The sequence below is a fragment of the Carcharodon carcharias genome, chromosome 20 (assembly GCF_017639515.1).
Source record: "Carcharodon carcharias isolate sCarCar2 chromosome 20, sCarCar2.pri, whole genome shotgun sequence".
NCBI lineage: Eukaryota > Metazoa > Chordata > Chondrichthyes > Lamniformes > Lamnidae > Carcharodon > Carcharodon carcharias.
In genome coordinates, this window is record NC_054486.1 from 6013936 (window position 1) to 6032712 (window position 18777).

At 42.3% G+C, this 18777-nt stretch overlaps 1 protein-coding gene across 2 annotated transcripts in view; it reads left to right on the forward strand.

Moving 5' to 3' along the window:
- Positions 1-18777, forward strand: part of LOC121292767 (RNA-binding protein Nova-1) — a 284122-nt gene that overhangs the window by 260412 nt on the left and 4933 nt on the right. The window contains exon 5 of one of the 2 annotated variants that reach the window (XM_041215132.1): positions 18017-18777. This exon is cut by the window's right edge and continues 2339 nt beyond it. The exons of the other annotated variant lie outside the window; for it this stretch is intronic. Within the exon in view, the coding sequence (XP_041071066.1) occupies positions 18017-18777 (761 nt within the window). The remainder of the gene's footprint in view (positions 1-18016) is intronic. 2 annotated transcript variants of the gene reach the window in all.

An 18777-nucleotide genomic window follows, 5' to 3' on the forward strand; every position in this document is an offset into this window, starting at 1 on the left:
AGCGTGCTGTAAGTTTGTTATGTTCTTGCCTCCAATTTTTATCCCTGGAAAAAAATCTAATTCTTTGAATATTTTTGCTGAGTACAGATTGAATAATTTTGCCAACAGTACACAACTTTATCGTACTCATCTCTTCACTTGAAACATATCTGATTGTCCACCTTCTACCCTGATGTTCACTATTTGGTCTCTGGATAAATTTCACATCTTTACTGGCAATGTCTCATTTCAGCAACACATCTATTAGCTTCTAGTGATAAACATGATCAAAGACTTGTTCATAATCTATGAAGCATATGTAAATGTTCTTGTTTACTTCTCGATGTTCATCAAAGATTGTTCTTAAGGTTAAATATCCCCTCTCTTGTTCCTACTCCTTGTCTAAATCCAGGCTGTGTATCACCAATTACTGCTTCAAATATGTTATTATTACTTTCTATTTTGATTTTCAAGATCAGTTTAATGAGATGACTCATTAAGCTTATAGTTCTAAAATGATAGCATTCCATTGCTTTAGGTTTCTTAAGCAACATAGCGAATAATGAATGTCTCAAGTCACATGGAATGTGTTCTTTGGTATATATTTGATAAATTTCTATTATCACTTCTGATTACTCCAAGGTTGTTACTTCATCTATGCCTTGAGTTTTTCCTGTTCTCCTCAATTTCAAAGCATTTCTTACCTTTGATATCATAATGTTTGGACCTTACTTTGCCTCTTTATTTCCAGGATTCCCTCAATTTGGATCATCGTACAATTCACATATATTTTGTTCATCTTTTTGCCACTGTATCTCTTTCAAACAATACTTTACAATCTTTGTCTTTTATGCACCCACTATCTGTTGTTACCCCTTTTTTTTTATATCTGTCAAAGGTTTCACCTTATCATGTGTGACTCTCATCTTGTGATTTCTTTCCAGCTCCTAATACTTCATCATACATCTCATTACACCATTTCTCTTTAGCCTGCTTGCATTTCTTTTCAATTCACTCTTTCCGCTTTGTATCATCAATGCCAGTATCTCATCCATCATCCATTCCTTGTCTCTTTTTCTTTCCTGTTTTGGCAATATTTCCTTTGCAGATTGTTGTATACCCTCTCTTTCATGTTTTTCCTTCTTGCTTTCTCCTTCTGGTTCTGAGACCTCTGCTTCTTCTGTTTCCTCAGTCCTGAGACATTCATACTCTTTTAAAAAAAAAAGTGAATGCCTCTCTGATGTTCTCATCCTTTGACATGTCAGGATCTAAATGATTGTACATCTTTTTGTTTTTTGATATTTTCAGTTTCATCTTAATTTTTGCCACAAGGGGCTAATGATCTGAATTTATATCCATGCCAGGGTACATATGAATGTTCTTCATTATTGCTTCTAAAACGTTGTTTCACCATCACCTCATCTATTTAATTTCTATAGTCATCGCCTGGACTTCTCCAAGTGTACAATCCTCATTTAGATTGCTTAAAGAAGATGTTTGCCACCATTTTATATGTACCTACAGATTTATTATGTGTTTCGCTCTCTTTCCAGTCCCCAGTTTCACTCAGACAAAATTACTTGTGGTTAGATTTTCAAAAAACATTGCATTTTGTAGTAGCTAACAGGTACTTCGAGCTTGTAGATGTGCTGTGCTTAACTCACTTCATCAACTGCTCCCCATAGAGCAATCAAACATGGCCTTCAAATACTAGGAATATTCTTTACATGTATTATATCTGCATTGTTATAGCTGTAATTTTAAAAAAGGCTATGTTCTGACTGTATTACTCATCTGAAAAATGACATAAAGAGAACTCCTTCATATGAAATTCAGAAACAATTAAATTTGAAAAATGAAACTAAAGGATACAATATAGGTATGAACAGAAAAGGAATTAACTGAATCCAATTAGATCATGTAGTCTCGATGGGCCAAAGGGCCACTTCTGCACTCTGTGATTCTGTAATCATATGGTTTAGACTGAAGAGCTAAAATGTGTTCATGCTTTTCTGAATTGTTTTAAACTGAAAGCAAATTTCAGGTTTGCTCAAACAATCAAAACTGTCTAGCCAAGATTGACTTTGTCGGGACTCTATCCTAAGCATAATGGTTGTCACAGATACATCATGCTATTTACTGGGGTGGGTAGTAAGTAGTTTGCAGAGTAACAGTAAAACACAGCAGCACCGACTGTTTGCAGGCAGTAGGATTTAGATTGTGTGTCACGTAGCCTATCACAATTCCATACCTTTCTTCAAGATAACAATGTGCCAAATAATAGGACAATATTTAGTTGGCGTCACTTTAAGTTTTTCAACTTTCTATTATGCAATAGGAATGCCTAATGTAATAAATCCCAACACCAAATTGCAATAATATTCCTTGTTTAAACAAGTGATACTGGAACATTTTTGCAGTGAGACCAAGCTGCATTTAAAATGTCTGATTAAAGTAAGAGTTTAACTCATTTGCTAAAATCTGTTGTTCTGATATATAAAAGCATTTTTTAGCCTAATAAACATAGGAAATGCCCTAAAGCTCATATGACTAGAAACTGATTTTGATCTTTAACCAACATTCAGCTCTTTATCCACTTGAAGCAAGCAGACCCGGAATTGTAAGAACATTTGTAGTCGATGGAAGAGCAGTACTGTACTCACTTTTTCAGTTATTAGCAATGAATTGTAAATAAGCTGTTGATTGCTGCATCTGACAGTGGGTTTGCAAAATATTTTAGTGAACCAATGAATGTATTTACCTTGCAAATAGTCTCAGATTTGAAATAATAAGGTTGACAAAGGAACATAGAAATCACGAGACAACGAAAATTTCTGCTCATCTAGTTCACCGTCTCCCAACCTGACAGTCATATGGTGTCATGATAATGGAGCTATTGATCAATTATTCCAAGGGATCTCCATCTGGTCAACACCAGACTCCAAAATTCCACAAGAAAAACTCCAGTGATGGAGAGTGTTAGAAATTGGGCTCTGCAGCACCTGCTGCACATGATGAAAACTGCACAGGTGTTGACCGGGCCTTTTCCGGCTACCTCCGGCACAGCCCATGTGCTACGCTATAATCCAACCCCCTGTGCTATTTAAAGGGCTAACCATGCAACTCCCAGGTGAGGGGTTTCTGACTTTCTTTTGCTGTTGCTGGTGGAATTACTGCGCTGAGCTTTATTGGAGACGTTTTACAAACATTTTAAAATGGAATGGTGAAAGAGTTCAGAGGCGCTAGAAGGCCCCCTCCAAAGAAAGCCTGCTTCAGTAATGGGGGTTATAGGTGCAATCCCTCTTCAGTGGCAGCACAACACGGAGATGGAGCACACGCAGCTAGAGATATGCAACAGGAGGAGTAGGAGAATGAAATGCTCAGTGGAAGACCCTACCCATCGAGTATCTTCAGGGAGCAGTTCCCGGTACCTCCACCTCAGTCAGGAGCAGTGTCTGAGGTATTTCACCAAAGTGGTGGTAGCTGAACTGTGCCCCCTCACCAACGTGACCTGCACCGCACAGGACAAGGACACTGCTGCCGATGGCTGTTAAGATCACTGTGGACCCTAAATGTCTGCCCCAGTGGATCCTTCCATATAGGAGCAGACAACATTAGGAGCATCTAAGTTCACTGTCCATCATTGGATCAGCAGGTGACAGATGGAGAAAGGACAACACAGTCTTCTCCCTGACCAGAGAGAAGCAGGAGGAGAGAGCACCTGGCTTTGCCAGGTTGGCAGGACTTCCAGTGGTGCAGTCAACTGCAAGTACATAGCTCTGTGGGCCCCACATCAATGGACACATGTATCGGAACCACAAGGACTACCACTCACTCCATTAACATCCAATTCATGTGCAACCATGCCCAGAAGATCCAGTCAGTAAATGCTCACTATCCTATCAGCAGCACTGGTGCATCCATCCTTTGGCAGTCAGCTATAGCCACCATCTGTGGCCTACCATGAACAACTAGAGGCTGATTGTTGGGTGACAAGGATAATTGCTCTACGCTTGGCTTGTGACTCCCTGCTGTCACCCAGCCACATGACAACAGTGTGCCTATGATGAAAGGCATCAGGAACATTATGAAGCAAACCATCAGCAGCCCAAAACAACTGTTCGGCTTCTTGGATTAATTTGGGGAGCCCTCCGGTACTGATCAGAATGTGCTTCCAGGTTTGTCACAGTCTGCTGTGTCCTCCACAACCTTGCTATCATCAGAGTGCAGTCATTGTCACCAGACCTTTGGAGTTCACCTTGGGAGAAAGGGCAGTGGTATCTGGCACCCCTTTGTTCCAGACAAATTGTCCGTAAGCAGATACTCAGTCTCCATTTCTCCAGAGATGTCATTCTCCCATCGCGGTTGCTCTGCAATTTCCCAATTATCAATCCATCTATTACAAACCATCACAACCTTCTATAGACCAAAATCCTGAAGTAAAAGCCACCCAACAAAAAAATGTTTTACACCAGCTTTATCCAATAATACATACAAAATTGAACTATTGACCCTAGCACATTCCCATAGTGCATGTCCTGTGGATGCCTTTGTTTGACTTAGTGCTTCAACCTGGTTCTATCCCAGTGGCTGCAACAAGACTGGTGGAATGCTTCTGATTTCCACGGGGGAAGATTGAAGATGGCTTTCCAGGCTGACCTCAAGCAACCCTGGGCCTTTTGGGCCCAGCTTCCAACTGCACCACCTCGGCAAAAGAGAAAGCAGTTTGGGCTGATCAGCAACAGCAAGGCCGTTGGCAGAGTGGCAGTGGTGGGAGAAACGTAGACATAGAAACTAGGAGCAGGAGTAGGCCTTTCAGCCCTTCGAGCCTGCTCCACCATTCAATATGATCACGGCTGATCCTCTGTCTCAACGCCATATTCCCACTTTCTCTCCATACCCCTCGGTGCCCCTAATATCCAAAAATTTATCAATTTATTTCTTGAATGTACTCAGTGACCCGGCCTCCACAGTCTTCTGTGGTAGAGAATGCCACAGGTTGACCACCTTCTGAGTGAAGAAATATTTTGTCATCTCAGTCCTAAATGGCCTGTCCCCATCCTGAGACTGTGGCCACTGGTTCTAGACTCCCCAACCAGGGGAAACATCCTCCCTGCATCTACTCTGTCTAGCCCTCTTAGAATTTTATACGTTTCAATCAGATCTCCCTCTGTCTTCTAAACTCTAGTGAATACAGGCCCAGTTGAACCAATCTCTCCTCATACGACAGCCCTGTCATCCCTGGTATCAGCCTAGTGAACCTTCACTGCACTCCCTCTATGACAAGTATATCCTTTCTTAGCTAGGGAGACAAAAACTGCATGAGATACTCCAGATGAAGTCTCATCAAAGCCTTGTATAACTGCGGTATGACATCCCTACTTCTGAACTCAAACCTTTTGAAATGAAGGCCAACATACCATTTGCCTTCCTAATTGCTCGCTGCAGCTGCCTGTTTACTTTCAGTGACTGGTGTACAAGGACACCCAGATCCCTTTGTACATCCACATTTCCCAATATATCACCATTTAAATAATACTCTGCCTTTCTGTTTTTCATACTGAAGCATATAACTTTACATTTATCCTTATTATACTGCAACTGCCGTGTGTTTGCCCACACACACAACTTGTCCAAATCGCCCTGGCAACCATGTGTGCAGGAAGTGTGTCCAGTTGCAGCTACTGGCTAACTGTATTTCGGAGCTGGAACTGCAGGCAGATTCACTGTGGAGCGTCCGCGATGCTGAGATTGTCATGGACAGCACATTTAGTGAGGTGGTCACTACCACAGGTAAAGACTGAACAGGCAGAAAGGGGATGGGTGACCACCAGGCAAAGCAAAAGTAGTGCAGGAGTCCCCTCTGGCCATGCCCATCGCTAACAAATTTCCCACATAGCGCAGGAGGAGCGTATCATGGGTGCGAGCTCTGCTGCCATGATTTCCCTTTAGATTATGCTCATTAGTTTCTCCTTTTAAAGAATACTAATTACACTAGGTGCCTTATTCCACCCCAAACACTCCCACTATGGTCCAGTCCTCACCTTATTTTGTTTAAACTAATGGACTGCAGACGTTTAATTAGTAGAAAATGTAGAAGTAGAAGTACTCACCTGACCCTGCTTACCAATCAGCTGCCTCCCCTGTCATGCGTCACTTTTTGTATCATGACATCACTTTGAACTCCAGCACCTGAAGGTCCTGAGGGTGCGCCTCCCATCTCTGGTCTCGGCCTCTGTCTTTCGTGCCCTTTTACACCGCGCTCTGTCCTCTCTGGTGAGCCCCAAGTCTCCCTGGAACTCTCACTCTGTCCTCCCGCCCTTTCAGCCCTGAGTCCAGCTCCCGCACTTCTTAAATCTTACCAAGGCTGTCGCACCTCTCACACTGGCTCCCAGTCCTGCTCTCAGAGAGAGTGAATGTTGTCATCCTGAGAGAGACTAGCAGGTTTGTGCTCCACCAAACCACTGCCTCTCCCATAGGGCGGCAACTCAGCAATCTTAGTAATCTGCTGGAGCACAGATTTCTGGGCTGCTGGGAGAGACTCCACATGTCCCTTTGGGCACTGAGATCTGCAGCCATGATGGCAGCATTTTGAGCTTGCACAGCAACACACAGGGCTATCACGACCTCAGTTTGAGCTTCCACCACAGCCCTGAGTTATTGGCTGGTTTCTGCCTCTGTTGCAGTAGAAGCTGAAATGTCAGCCACCAGACTCTGCATCACAAGTGGATCTGCAAGTGCTGTCATGAAGTTGGCTGCTATTTCCTCACTGGAAATGGTGGGCCCCAAGCTATGCACAGAAACCTGTGCCAAGTTAGTCCATGCTCCTTGACTGTGACAACAGGCTCTTTGATGTGCTTGCCAAAGCTTCAAGCATCTTTGAACGCATGCCCAACAGCCTCCTCCTGCACATTCCCCCATCAAAATCCCCATCTGATCCTCTGCAGCAGAACTTGGCTGTGACCTTGCCCTCTGGTCAGTTGGCACATGCACTATCCTAGCACACTAGCCTGGGCTGCAGCCCACTTTTACCCAGTGACTCACATGTTGAACCTGATTCAGTACTAATCTCTAAGGTAGGTGCTGAGCTAGGGGCTGCACGTCAGATGAAATAATGGAGGATTTTTGCTTCGACAGATGAATGTTCATCAAATATAAGATTGGTTTACAGTCTAGGCTGATGTCGTCTCATGTGCGATATTAGGCCATGTCTTGATTTGCATAACCAATTGCAAATACTGCATATGAAGTCAGTGTTGGAGGGATGAACAGAGGCACTTGCTTTGCGTTGTGTTGGATTGTCCTGGAGGCACTTGACTCTCTCCTCCTCAAATGCCAAAATCGCTTGATGACAGAGACTTCTCCATTTGGGTCTGTCCAAGGTTGTTTTGTTCCCTGTGTGTTGGGATCCAGCTTGCAAGCCCTGAGGCTGGCTTTTAGATTGTCTTTATACCCATGTTTGAAATGTCCTGTGGTGTGGTTCCTGTGCTCAGCTGGTTGTAGAATACTGCCTTTGATAAACAGGAATGCCCCTTGTGAACCACATGACCTACCCAGCGAAGCTGAGCTCTGATGAGCTCGCTCTCGACGCCGGGTATGCAGCACTTTGCAAGAACCTCAGTGCCGGGGATTTTTGTCCTGTCACTTGATGCTGCAAATAGATTTCGGCAAAGATAGAGGACGGAATTTTCCATGCTCGCTGGCATCGGGCGTGTTTGACGGGGTGAGCGGACAATATGGTGAGAAGGCCAGAAACCAGTTTCAAGACGTTATGAAACCAGTTTCTGATTGTCCGCTCCTCCTGCCGATAGTGGTCCATGTTTCCCACCATCGGACAGCAGGAACCTCATTGTAATACATCAGCATATCATTATAAGCCCAGTCTATCAGAATCAGCCCCACAAATTGGATCATCCAAGCACACCGGTGTGATTGCAGGCTAGGGTGTTTCAGAACAGCATATATAAGACAAGCACCTGGCGAGCTGCATTTCACGCTCGACTTCGAGGTTTGTTTGCCTCCCTTGCTTCAGGCAGCATTTGCAGTCATCAGCACCAGGTTTCACAGGCAGCACCACATCACTTTTAGGGAGGGTCAGGGAGAGGTCTCTACCTACCAGACCAGCCATCAGGTGGGGATGACTTTTCAACAGCAGCAAGGTTAGGGCTTGCTTGGGGTAGGGGCAGAAGTGGCCTCAGGCAAGAGAAGAGGCTGCAGGGAGCGGGCTGTACTGGGTAAGGGGGTGTATCCCAGGGTGTGTGTGGGGGGCACATGTTAACCTGTGCAAGTGGCCTCATGATGGTGAGGGCTGAGGAGGCAGTCTCCAGAGGAGATGAGGCCAGATGGAGATGTGAGGGTGTGTGTGAGAGAGTGAGTGGTGATGTCCCTTGAGCTGGCAGTGAGTGAGATGCCAGTGAATGTGTGATGGGTTTGAGTGTGTGAGTTTAGAGTGATGAGATGGTTGCCTTACCCTGGCTACATGGATGAAATCATTCATCCTCTATCAGCATTGGATGGCCGACCTCTCCTGTACAGCATTGGCACAGACCCCCACTGCCATCACCTACCAAGCTGGAATGGTAATGTTGCTGCCCCTCCTGTGTGGCCAGAGTGGGGGTAGAGGACATCATGGTGGGCCTCCACAGCATCCAAAAGGCTCTCAAGGGATGTGTCACTAAATTTGGAGGCTGCAATTTTCTTGCCTTTTGGGGCCTTGTTTTCTTTGCAGTGTTCCTGGACAGAAGCACTGAGAGGTGTGTGCACGGCTGTACTTTAAACATGGCGCCCGACATGATAAAGCAGCAAGGTGACAGTGTGGTGAGCAAATTGGAGCCTGCCCACCATCAAAATAGCGTGGTTCCCGGGAATGCATAATGCAGTGGGATTTCGACAATGATGTGAGAAATCGTCATTTTTCCCACCCGCTACCACACTTAGTACAAATCTGGGACAGAATGTTTCTAGTGCTTTGTGTGATGCTGGTGGATTGTCTCAAGATCAAATAATGGTGCTTCTTCATCAGAGGAGTAGTGTACTCTCATGACAAAGCTGCACTAGGCAGCCAAGTGGCAGTTCTTGGGTATCTGAAAGTAGAAATGTGGAAGTGGAGGTGTGGAGTGGAAAGCAAGAGATTCACGGTCAATACCACCTACAGTTCACATTTCATGCCAGACAGCAAGAGGAAGGTGAAGTGGGATTTGAAACAGTGCATAAGGTAGAAGTATAACGTCGTCCACAATGTTCCTGGCGATGCTGGATGCAGCAGTCACACTCATTCCATGATACGGAGCATCATCTCCTCTAGAGAGCTCAGTCAATGCAAGTGTTCCTCTCCCCTGCCCATTCTCAGCTGTTCCAAGTGGTTATGGACTATCCTGTACTGCAGGAGAGAGGGAAGAATGACTGTTAGTTGCACTTTGTTTGGGTGATGTGTCTATCACAGCTGAATAGCTGGAGATAATCGGAAGCAGCGAGAGGTGAGTGCAAGGCTAGCAGCATAGCTAAGTATGTGAGTTTGAGGTTGAGTCACTGTATGTTAGGCATGGGTCCTGATTGCTGATGAGTGAATGATAGTGGTGTGGTGCATTGAGCAGCGTGAGAAGTTGGCTGTGTGGTGGGTAGGAGATGTCTATTGAAGGTGCATTCACTGACCTCAACCACTCATGCAAGGTCCCGGAACATCTGCAGCCAGAACCTCAGGGCCACAGTCCAAGAATGGACCTCTTAGGCCATTCCCAGGGTGTGCCTTCAGGGCTCACTGTGGAATCATGGTGTCTCTCCTCCTTTCTACCTCCATCACTAAGGCCTCCAGTGCCACATCAGAAAACCTTGAAGCCCTCTTTCTGGCCTGTTGCTCCATTTCTTGTCCTATGCCTCCCAGCCAACCCTTCCTGAAACTATTGCAGCAGCTCCTGTTGCATGGATGCAACTTGCCTTGGTGAGGTCCAGGCTGGTTGTGGATTGTGTTAGCCACACAAGTTGTTCAGCCCTCTTTTTTTAGCATACAGCCAATCAGCAGTTCATTTCACACTGGGCTACGTACTGTAACCGTTGAAATGAGCAGGCAGCATGAAGCTTGCACACTGCTTGCCTCAACAGGACCAGACACTGGATCATTGCCTGTTTCTGATCCCTACGCTCGAAAATGGGCCCAAACAAATATTCCACCCACAGGCTAAGTCATCCTCCCAGTGGCCTGATAGTTTTCCTTTCTTTCTTCATTCAAATATGTTTTTGTTTTCTAACTAATAAACCAAACCTGTGCAAAATATCTTAAGATCTGATTCTATATATTTTAGTTAAAAAAAAACGCATTTTGTGATGACTTTGATTATTGTAAATAAACTTAAATTTAGGACTTCTTTGAACTCAATTTTTTATTTATTTGGTTTTAGCTTAAGTTATCAAACTAACTGGAATCAAAATATATTTTTTTTTAATTTGGAGTTTACCTTAAATATCCCTTAGGATTGCACTACTTTATATTTTCTTGCTTGAATGTCCTCTGGGATATGTACTGAGAGTGCAGTCTGTTGGATGACTGTGCTATCATAACACATACTTCAGAGGACATTCAACTGCTTGTTCATCGCTTTGCCCTTGCCTCAGAACGCTTTGACCTGACAATAGGCCTGAAGAAGACAGAGATCTTGTAGCAATCCACCCCTGGCCACATACTCCAAGACCCTACAGTCAACATCACAGCCCTCCGTTCAGTACAGAGAATTTGCTATCTTGGGAGTGTCCTCTCCAGTGACATTACACTGGATGATGAAATCAACCATCGCCTGGCAAAAGCAAGCTCAGCATTTGGCAGGCTCACTCACAGACTTGGGAAAGAGCACGGAGTTTGTCTCAGAACAGAGATCAAAGTCCACCAGGCAGTGGTTCTTACGCTGCTTCTTTGTGGTTGCGAGACTTAGACGACCCACCGGCATCACATAAAGCAACTATTTAAGGGATAGTTAAGATGAAGTCTAAGTTTTTAAAAACATATGTATTTTGATTCTAGTTAGGTTGGCTAGTTAAGCAATTCCATCTTTGCTGTCTGAGATTTATTTGCAACATCAGGTGGCAGGAAAAATTCCCCAACACTGAGGTTCTCGCAGAGTGCTGCAATCCTGGCATTGAGAGCGTGCTATTCAGAGCTCAGCTTCACTGACTCGGCCATACGCTTCACATGAAGGATTCCCATATACAAAAGGCAGTATTCTACAGTCAGCTGAGCACATGGACCTGCACCAGAGAATGGTCCAAACTTAGAAATGAAGACAATCTGAAAGCCAACTTCAGACTTGAAAATATAAAGGCAAAATACTGCAGATGCTGGAAATCTGAAATTAAAAAAAGAGAAAATGCTGGGGAAAACTCAGCAGGTCTAGCAACACCTGCGGAGAGAGAAACAGAGTTAACATTTCAAGTCCAACACGATTTCTTCGGAACTGTGCTAGATCCCAATATATGGAAAAAAAAACAACCTTGTACAGACTCAAAAAGAGATGTCTCTGTCATCAAGCAATTTCAACATTTGAAAATAGAAGCAAGTGCCTTCAGGACAAGCAAGTGCAGCACAAATCGAATGGCTCCATCCATCCCGCCAACACTGACTTATATGCAGTATTTTCAATTAGTTATGCAAATTAAGACATAGCCTAATGTCACACATGAGATGGGATCAATCTAGACTGTCAGCTGGTCTTTTTTTTTAAACCTGCTGAACACTTACCTGTTGAAGCAACAGGAGTTTCCATCGTACTATCTTACATCCCGCCGAAGAGCCATGTGTTGGTTGTTACATTGTGCAGTCATCCTAAAGGACTTATTAATAATGTAAAATACTCCAGTCATGTTAAGTAGTAATTTGAGCAATAGTAAATGGAGCTGTGGGAGGCTTCTGGGTATTAAGAAATATTGAGACAAATACATCCTCAAGTATGGCTACATCCACATTAATTATTTACATGCAAAATAATATCTGGAAGTCACAAAGCTGTAATCTGATTGAAATGTGATAAGTGAAATGTAAAGAGGCTTAAAACATCATATGAACTTGAATTTTAAATTGCTCCCAGAAATGGCATGTAAAAGAATGTCAAATTTTATTTTAGCTTGACCACACTTTTGGCTCTCTAACCTAATATCTCCTTATGTGGCTTAGTGTCCTACTGTATTTTATAATGCTCCTGTGAAGTGCCTTGGCACATTTTATTACGTTAAATATAAACTATTGTTTTTATGTAACTTAAGTGCACCATTCTACCTTTGACTAGCAATGGGCAAGGACTATGCTGTGCACTGACTGGCGCTCGAAGGGTGCTGTGACTTAAAGTGACGTAAAGTATGTGGGTGTCCCTACACCACATACGCTGCAGCAGTTCAAGAAGGCAACTCACCATCACCTTCTCAAGGGCAGTTAGGATGGGCAGTAAATGTTGGCCCAGCCATTGAAGCCCACATCCCTTGAATGAATAAAAAAAAAAGGATGAAGTAATATAAATAAGGTTAAGGTCATATCAGACTGATTGCTGCAATGTGAGTGCACCTTCAGGTACCTCCTCCCCGCCTTCAAGAATAAAACGATATATATGAAATTAGGAGTTCCTATTATTTTTGCTGGAGGAGAGTAAAGTGACTTCTGTACATTGTACTACCCCCATTTGTATTTCACATCAGATAGGCAGTCTTCAGAGGCCCACTTGCAAAATACAAAGTCCAGTTTTTATGTGCGCACACAGAGACTCACACTCGGATGCTAGTCACTCATATTCAAGGCACTGTGGCCTGGAAAAGAAACGCAAATACCATTTGTCTTATTGAAAAATAAACAGATTCACTATCTAAAATAAACGTGCTTAAACTAGTACCAGTTCGTGCAGACTCATTAAGTACTTTTCAACTAAAATCTTTTGTAACTTGTATCCTTTATGTTCTTTTTGAATTGCCCTGACATTTTCAATAGACACAGAGGACTTGCACCAATTCACTGGGGCCAAGGGGCATTACCTGTATGGCCTGCCTGACATTCTTAAATGATACCATTAAGGAACTCCACACTGCTCACGTGGGCAGTGGCCCATAGTACTGACTGGTCCCAGGGAACTGAGGCGAGTCTGTGCTGTTCCGCTAAATGTACACCAGTGGCTACTTCCAAACAACATTGGCTGCTTTTATTTGCAGGCCAGCTCCAGGGATAGAGACTTCACAAGTGTCGCTGCCATGCACTTAAATAGTACAACCGGTATTCCATGGGAACCAGCTGAAAAGGAAATCACATTAGCCCAGATTCTGCTAGAGCGCAGCATCTTGTGGCTTGTCCCACATTAAGAGTTATTTCTGAACTCTTCAGCTCAAAAAGGTTTTGCCTGCAAGTTGCTCAAAACATGAGCAGATAATGGTGCAGCAAGGACAACAGGGCATGTGAATACTGGGTGAGCAATGGAACAAACAGGGCAGCTTCTTAAACAATGAGATTTAAGGATTGAGAAACAAACAGAGAAACAATGTGGAAGGAAAAGATACGAATTGAGTCGAATCAGGTACAGAAAGATAGAGTGGTAAAGAAAAATTGGATCAAGATTAAAAAAAAAGAAAAAAAATTTTAAATTTTACATTTAAAATTTTTAAAATCTCTAAGAACAATTTACTACCTGATAGCAATGAAACCCCACAGTTTCAGTTCTGATGACGGGTCATACGGACTCAAAACGTTAACTCTGTCTTCTTTTCCACAGATGCTGTGGGACCTGCTGAGTTTTTTCCAGCTATTTTTGTTTTTGCCAAGGTTTCAATCATTCCCTTTCTGGGCCAGAGAGGCTGGGTGACCATGCAGAAACATAAATTGCATCATTAGAAATGTGCTTATGCAGTTAAGTACTAGCCCCAACTTTCTGCAACATGATTAATAGGCATTTTGTGCACAAATGCAGCAATTTCTTGACCTCGTGGGGAGGATAAAGGCGAGTGCAAGTTGTCCAGCTGCTTGGGGAGAAGCACATTTTATTAAGTATCTTTTCCTTACCACAAATTGTTGAACATTTTACACATTAACAACATTAAACTCAATTTTATTTTGGCAGCAGAATATGGCCCAGTGTATTGTACACATACAAAGTTAGCTGTGATAATTTGCCCAGTACACATTGTAGAAAGTACAGACATCACAATACTGTACGATAATCTCAGCACAGGGATTAAGCTGCCACATACTAAGCTCCAGAAAGTCAGTGGTAGTCGGGAAAACCAGGTAAAATCTTCTTGGATGCCGATTTTAAGATATTCAATGAGTTTAGCTTGCATTTGCCACTGGCAGTGCAAGGCTTGCTTGTTCAGAACAAATGGCATAAGAACGAATGAAAAGGAGAAATAGTGGATGCCTTCAATAATCAGCGACAAGATAGGTGTGCTGCAAAGAAAGATTACAGAGAGATTTTTTGAAAGTGGCTTGCCTAAGATTATGACAGCTTGGATGAGTGAGAAACATTACACAGTTTGCAGCTGGTTATGCTTAAACAATGTTCAATGCATTTCATTCACTTTCCATTGAAACTGTAAGAAAGCAATTTACCTTACAGCAATTACTTGGTTTGAAAGAATTTATTTCTTATAAAATGCTGATTTAGAGCAAAAATTGTGTTAAACAGTGTATAGATATGAAATATATTCTGGCGTATAGCTTTTTTAGCAAATTTTTACATTTTGACATCTGTATCTAATGTATGGCATGTTTCTAGGTCATTAAGCAGATAATACAAAATTGACGACCCTCTTTGCTTGGAATAGTTAATTTATAACCTCCTTGAGCTCTCCGTAATTCAAGACCAGTACATAATTATAACAAGTTGTGTTGATAATATTCAATAATGCACTTGCACTTGTTTCATCAGAGGATATGGCTATCATTTTAAAACTAAAATGCTCCATATTTCTACTTAAATGTAAATATTTGAATCAAGCAATATAAAACCTTGGCAAATTTAGAACCTGCTTAGATAGTTAAAATTGATTTTCCAGCTGATGGAGTGAGGCTGAAAGTTTGCTGCTTTAGCCAGTGAATCAGTGGAATGAAAGTTAGACAGATTCTATAGGGTTGTGATCCACCCTGACAGGCTAGCACCTAGGTGGCCAAGTAAAATGACTCACTGGATGGGTGTTGGACAGACATTTTATGTTCAGCTATTTTGTAAGAATGTCAACACATACATGCTTCAAAGATATTTTCTGGCTAGTTTGATGATGATCAGTTACACCGCTGTACTAAAATTGTTTCTGAAAATCAAAACATAAATCTTTATCACTTTCCGGTAACATCCTTCTGCAGCAGTCCACTTTATTCAGTTTATCTCGCCTAAACAAATTAAATTGGGAAAATTGATAACACAAGCTTAAAAGCCGTTTTATTAGGTCTGCTTTATCATTTATAGTATTGTTGTCATCGAAATTTACAGTCAAAAGCCCAAAGCTGCACTTCCAAAGATGTGATTGTATTTAAGATACCAGTATGACTAGTGGCATCAGAGGAGCTGAGTGGTAACTGAAAATCAACCAATGAAGCTTCTATAATCTTAGTAGCTGGAAACGAAGTTCGAATGCATTTGAATTAATATGAAAATCTGCATTTTACCATAAAAAATTCACTGCAGCCTACAGATAATTGCTTAATATAAATTAACTTTATTAATAAGGAAATCAGTTTTAAAGTTTAAGAATATTGACTTCTGTACTATGAATTGTAATTTTTTTTTAATATTAGCTGTCAGGGCCATAATAGACCAGGTGCAATTTACGATAACAAGTGCCATTAGATCCATTATTTATTTTTATGTGAAATTAAGACTGGAGGCAAAGGCTAAATTTAAAAAAAATGTGAAAGTGTTAACTTTGTAAGAAGAACAAACTGAAAGATGTGAAAAGAACATGCAAACCAAAGGTAACATCAGTTGTGGTTTGCAAAGTTAACAATTCCACATTTTCTTTTATTCGGACAGAACCAGTCACCGTCACAAACATGAGACCCTCTTGTCAACATCTTTTCTGCTTCTGTTGAACAGACTGGAAATTGGAGAGCTGCGGGCAGTTTAGTACAGAGAGAGAGAATTAACGACCTACCAGCATTATACTGGCCATTGTGTATAGTGGAGAAATCAGCTTCACACAAAGGCTCCCAATATAAGCAGTGGAAATTGTGGCCGGATTTTGTGGTCACTGGCGAGCAAACAACACCCATGGCTCATCACACTTGCAGCTGTCAAGGCTTTTAATGTGCTTTTGCACTGCAACTTATGATGGTACTCTGCATCATCCTTTATAAGGGAACTTGGAGCTCTGTGAACAGGCCGTCTCTTCAACCAATCAGATTGAAGAATCCTTGCAAAGGCATGCTTTTTATTTTGTTTAAATCTCCAACAATAATTAAAATTTGAAGGAATGAAACTCACTTGTGAAAGTTGATATTCAGTCCCAGAGATGATGTTGCCTGTAATTGACATTCAGTATTCCATTAAAAATTCACTTGCACTTGAATTGGCCAGCCCTAATTTTTTCCATTTTGTACCATAACTTCAGCCTATATATGTTTGAATGGCGAGTCTCATGGCAAGGTTCGAATGTGGTGTGAAGAGCAGGGTAACTCTGTCAACAAATTCCTAAAATGTGTTTAATTGCACTGGTACGGACACTGGAAATTGCTTAATAAGTGATTGCTGACCACCTCATCCTTATTCCCACCACCTCATCCTTATTCCCACCGCAGGATCTGACCTGCATGGTAACAAAGCTCTTACCTGTTTTGAATGGGTCAGTTGCGCGATTCGAGACCGACTAAAAAATGAAGTCAGGGTGGCGGAGCAGGGAGCACAGTTTTACTTTTCAAAATTGGCGGCCTACCTCCCAATTTTTCAGCATGAATGGGCGACAGGCAGATGAAAATTGCCTTCGATATTTTGCTTTTAGCCTGTGAAAATAGTTTATAATAATCCCTGTCCAACCAGTTTCTTGCGTGGGTGAGTAAAATGCAGTGAGGACAGACAGTCATCTGTATATCGCTACAAGCCTTAATGAATGTTCTGTCTTTATTTTAACATAGTGTTCATGTCCTGTTACCAATAGAAATGCTTAATTGTGTGAAGATTTATATTGCATTGAGAAAAGTGTTTCAAGTGCAATTCATGACAACTTAAAATTTTATCAATAACAAAGACTAGAGAAAACACGTTGGGATATAATACTTGCAACAGTCATGACCAGTGTAATTTTACTCCCATCTGTTGCTGGTGGATTAATTTATATTTTAACATAGCTAAATGTATTGTATTGTGTTTTTGCAGTTCAAATCACTCCACTGTGGCTTTTAACAGACATGCATTTATAGTCTATACTTTGAGATTGGATGGTGCAGTAGTTTTAAAGCTTACTTACGGTATATGGTGAAATGGAACAAAACACACTGACAAATGAAGGAGAAACAGTTGCAGAAATGAAAATATTTTAGATTGGAAAAACTGAACCAAAAGGAAAATGATCAGTTTTAAAATGGTTTTGCTACTTCCCTCGCCTCTGGAACTTGGGTTTAAATTCTGTCAAAACTAATTTTCTAAAAGATTTTTAAAATCCATTTGCTACTTGGAACACTGTCTCTGAGACCCAATTTCAAATGAAGTCCAATTAGATAAGGTGCAAGGTTTTTCCCCCTCTGTTAATTGTTTGTGGTCTTATGTGATTAAACAAAAATGTTCCTATCCACTTGGGAGTGGGTATGTCAATTTAATATGCTTTAAGATTGACAGTAAATTGGCAGTAATTTAACGATAAGACTGTAAGTGTAGAAACTGAAAATGTCTCAATGAAGTAAGGTGTACTTTGCAGGGTAAAGCTGGGTAAGTCTTATGTCTTCTTGCCTCTGTCATGCATGACCTAATTGGATGCAAAACAGGGAAAAATATCACTTTCTAACATTTGTCATCTTTCACCTCAATAAGAGATATACATAGAGATTTTGAAAATGGTGACTGACTGCCGACTGATGCTTGTGTTTTATTTACAGGTAAAAATAATTGTTCCTAACAGCACTGCAGGTCTGATCATTGGGAAGGGTGGTGCCACAGTGAAAGCTGTCATGGAGCAGTCAGGAGCTTGGGTACAACTCTCTCAAAAGCCAGACGGGATAAACTTGCAAGAGAGAGTGGTGACGGTGAGTGGGGAACCAGAACAAAACCGCAAAGCCGTCGAACTTATCATCCAGAAAATCCAGGAGGACCCACAGAGTGGCAGCTGTCTTAATATCAGCTATGCCAATGTCACTGGTCCAGTGGCCAACTCCAACCCAACTGGATCCCCTTATGCCAACACTGCTGAGGTGTTACCAACTGCTGCGGCTGCTGCGGGGCTGTTAGGACACGCTAACCTCGCTGGAGTTGCTGCCTTCCCAGCGGTTTTATCTGGCTTCACAGGAAATGACCTGGTAGCCATCACCTCTGCACTCAACACTTTAGCCAGCTATGGATATAACCTTAACACACTGGGTTTGGGCTTGAGTCAAGCCGCAGCCACGGGTGCATTGGCTGCAGCTGCAGCCAGTGCAAATCCTGCCGCTGCAGCTGCAGCAAACCTACTGGCTACATATGCGAATGAAGCCTCAGGCGGTGGCAGCCCTGTTAGTGGAACAGCGGGGACTTTTGCCCTAGGTAGCCTTGCTGCTGCTACTGCTGCCACAAACGGCTATTTCGGTGCTGCCTCTCCACTGGCTGCCAGCGCCATCCTTGGCTCAGAAAAATCTACAGATGGATCAAAGGACGTGGTCGAAAT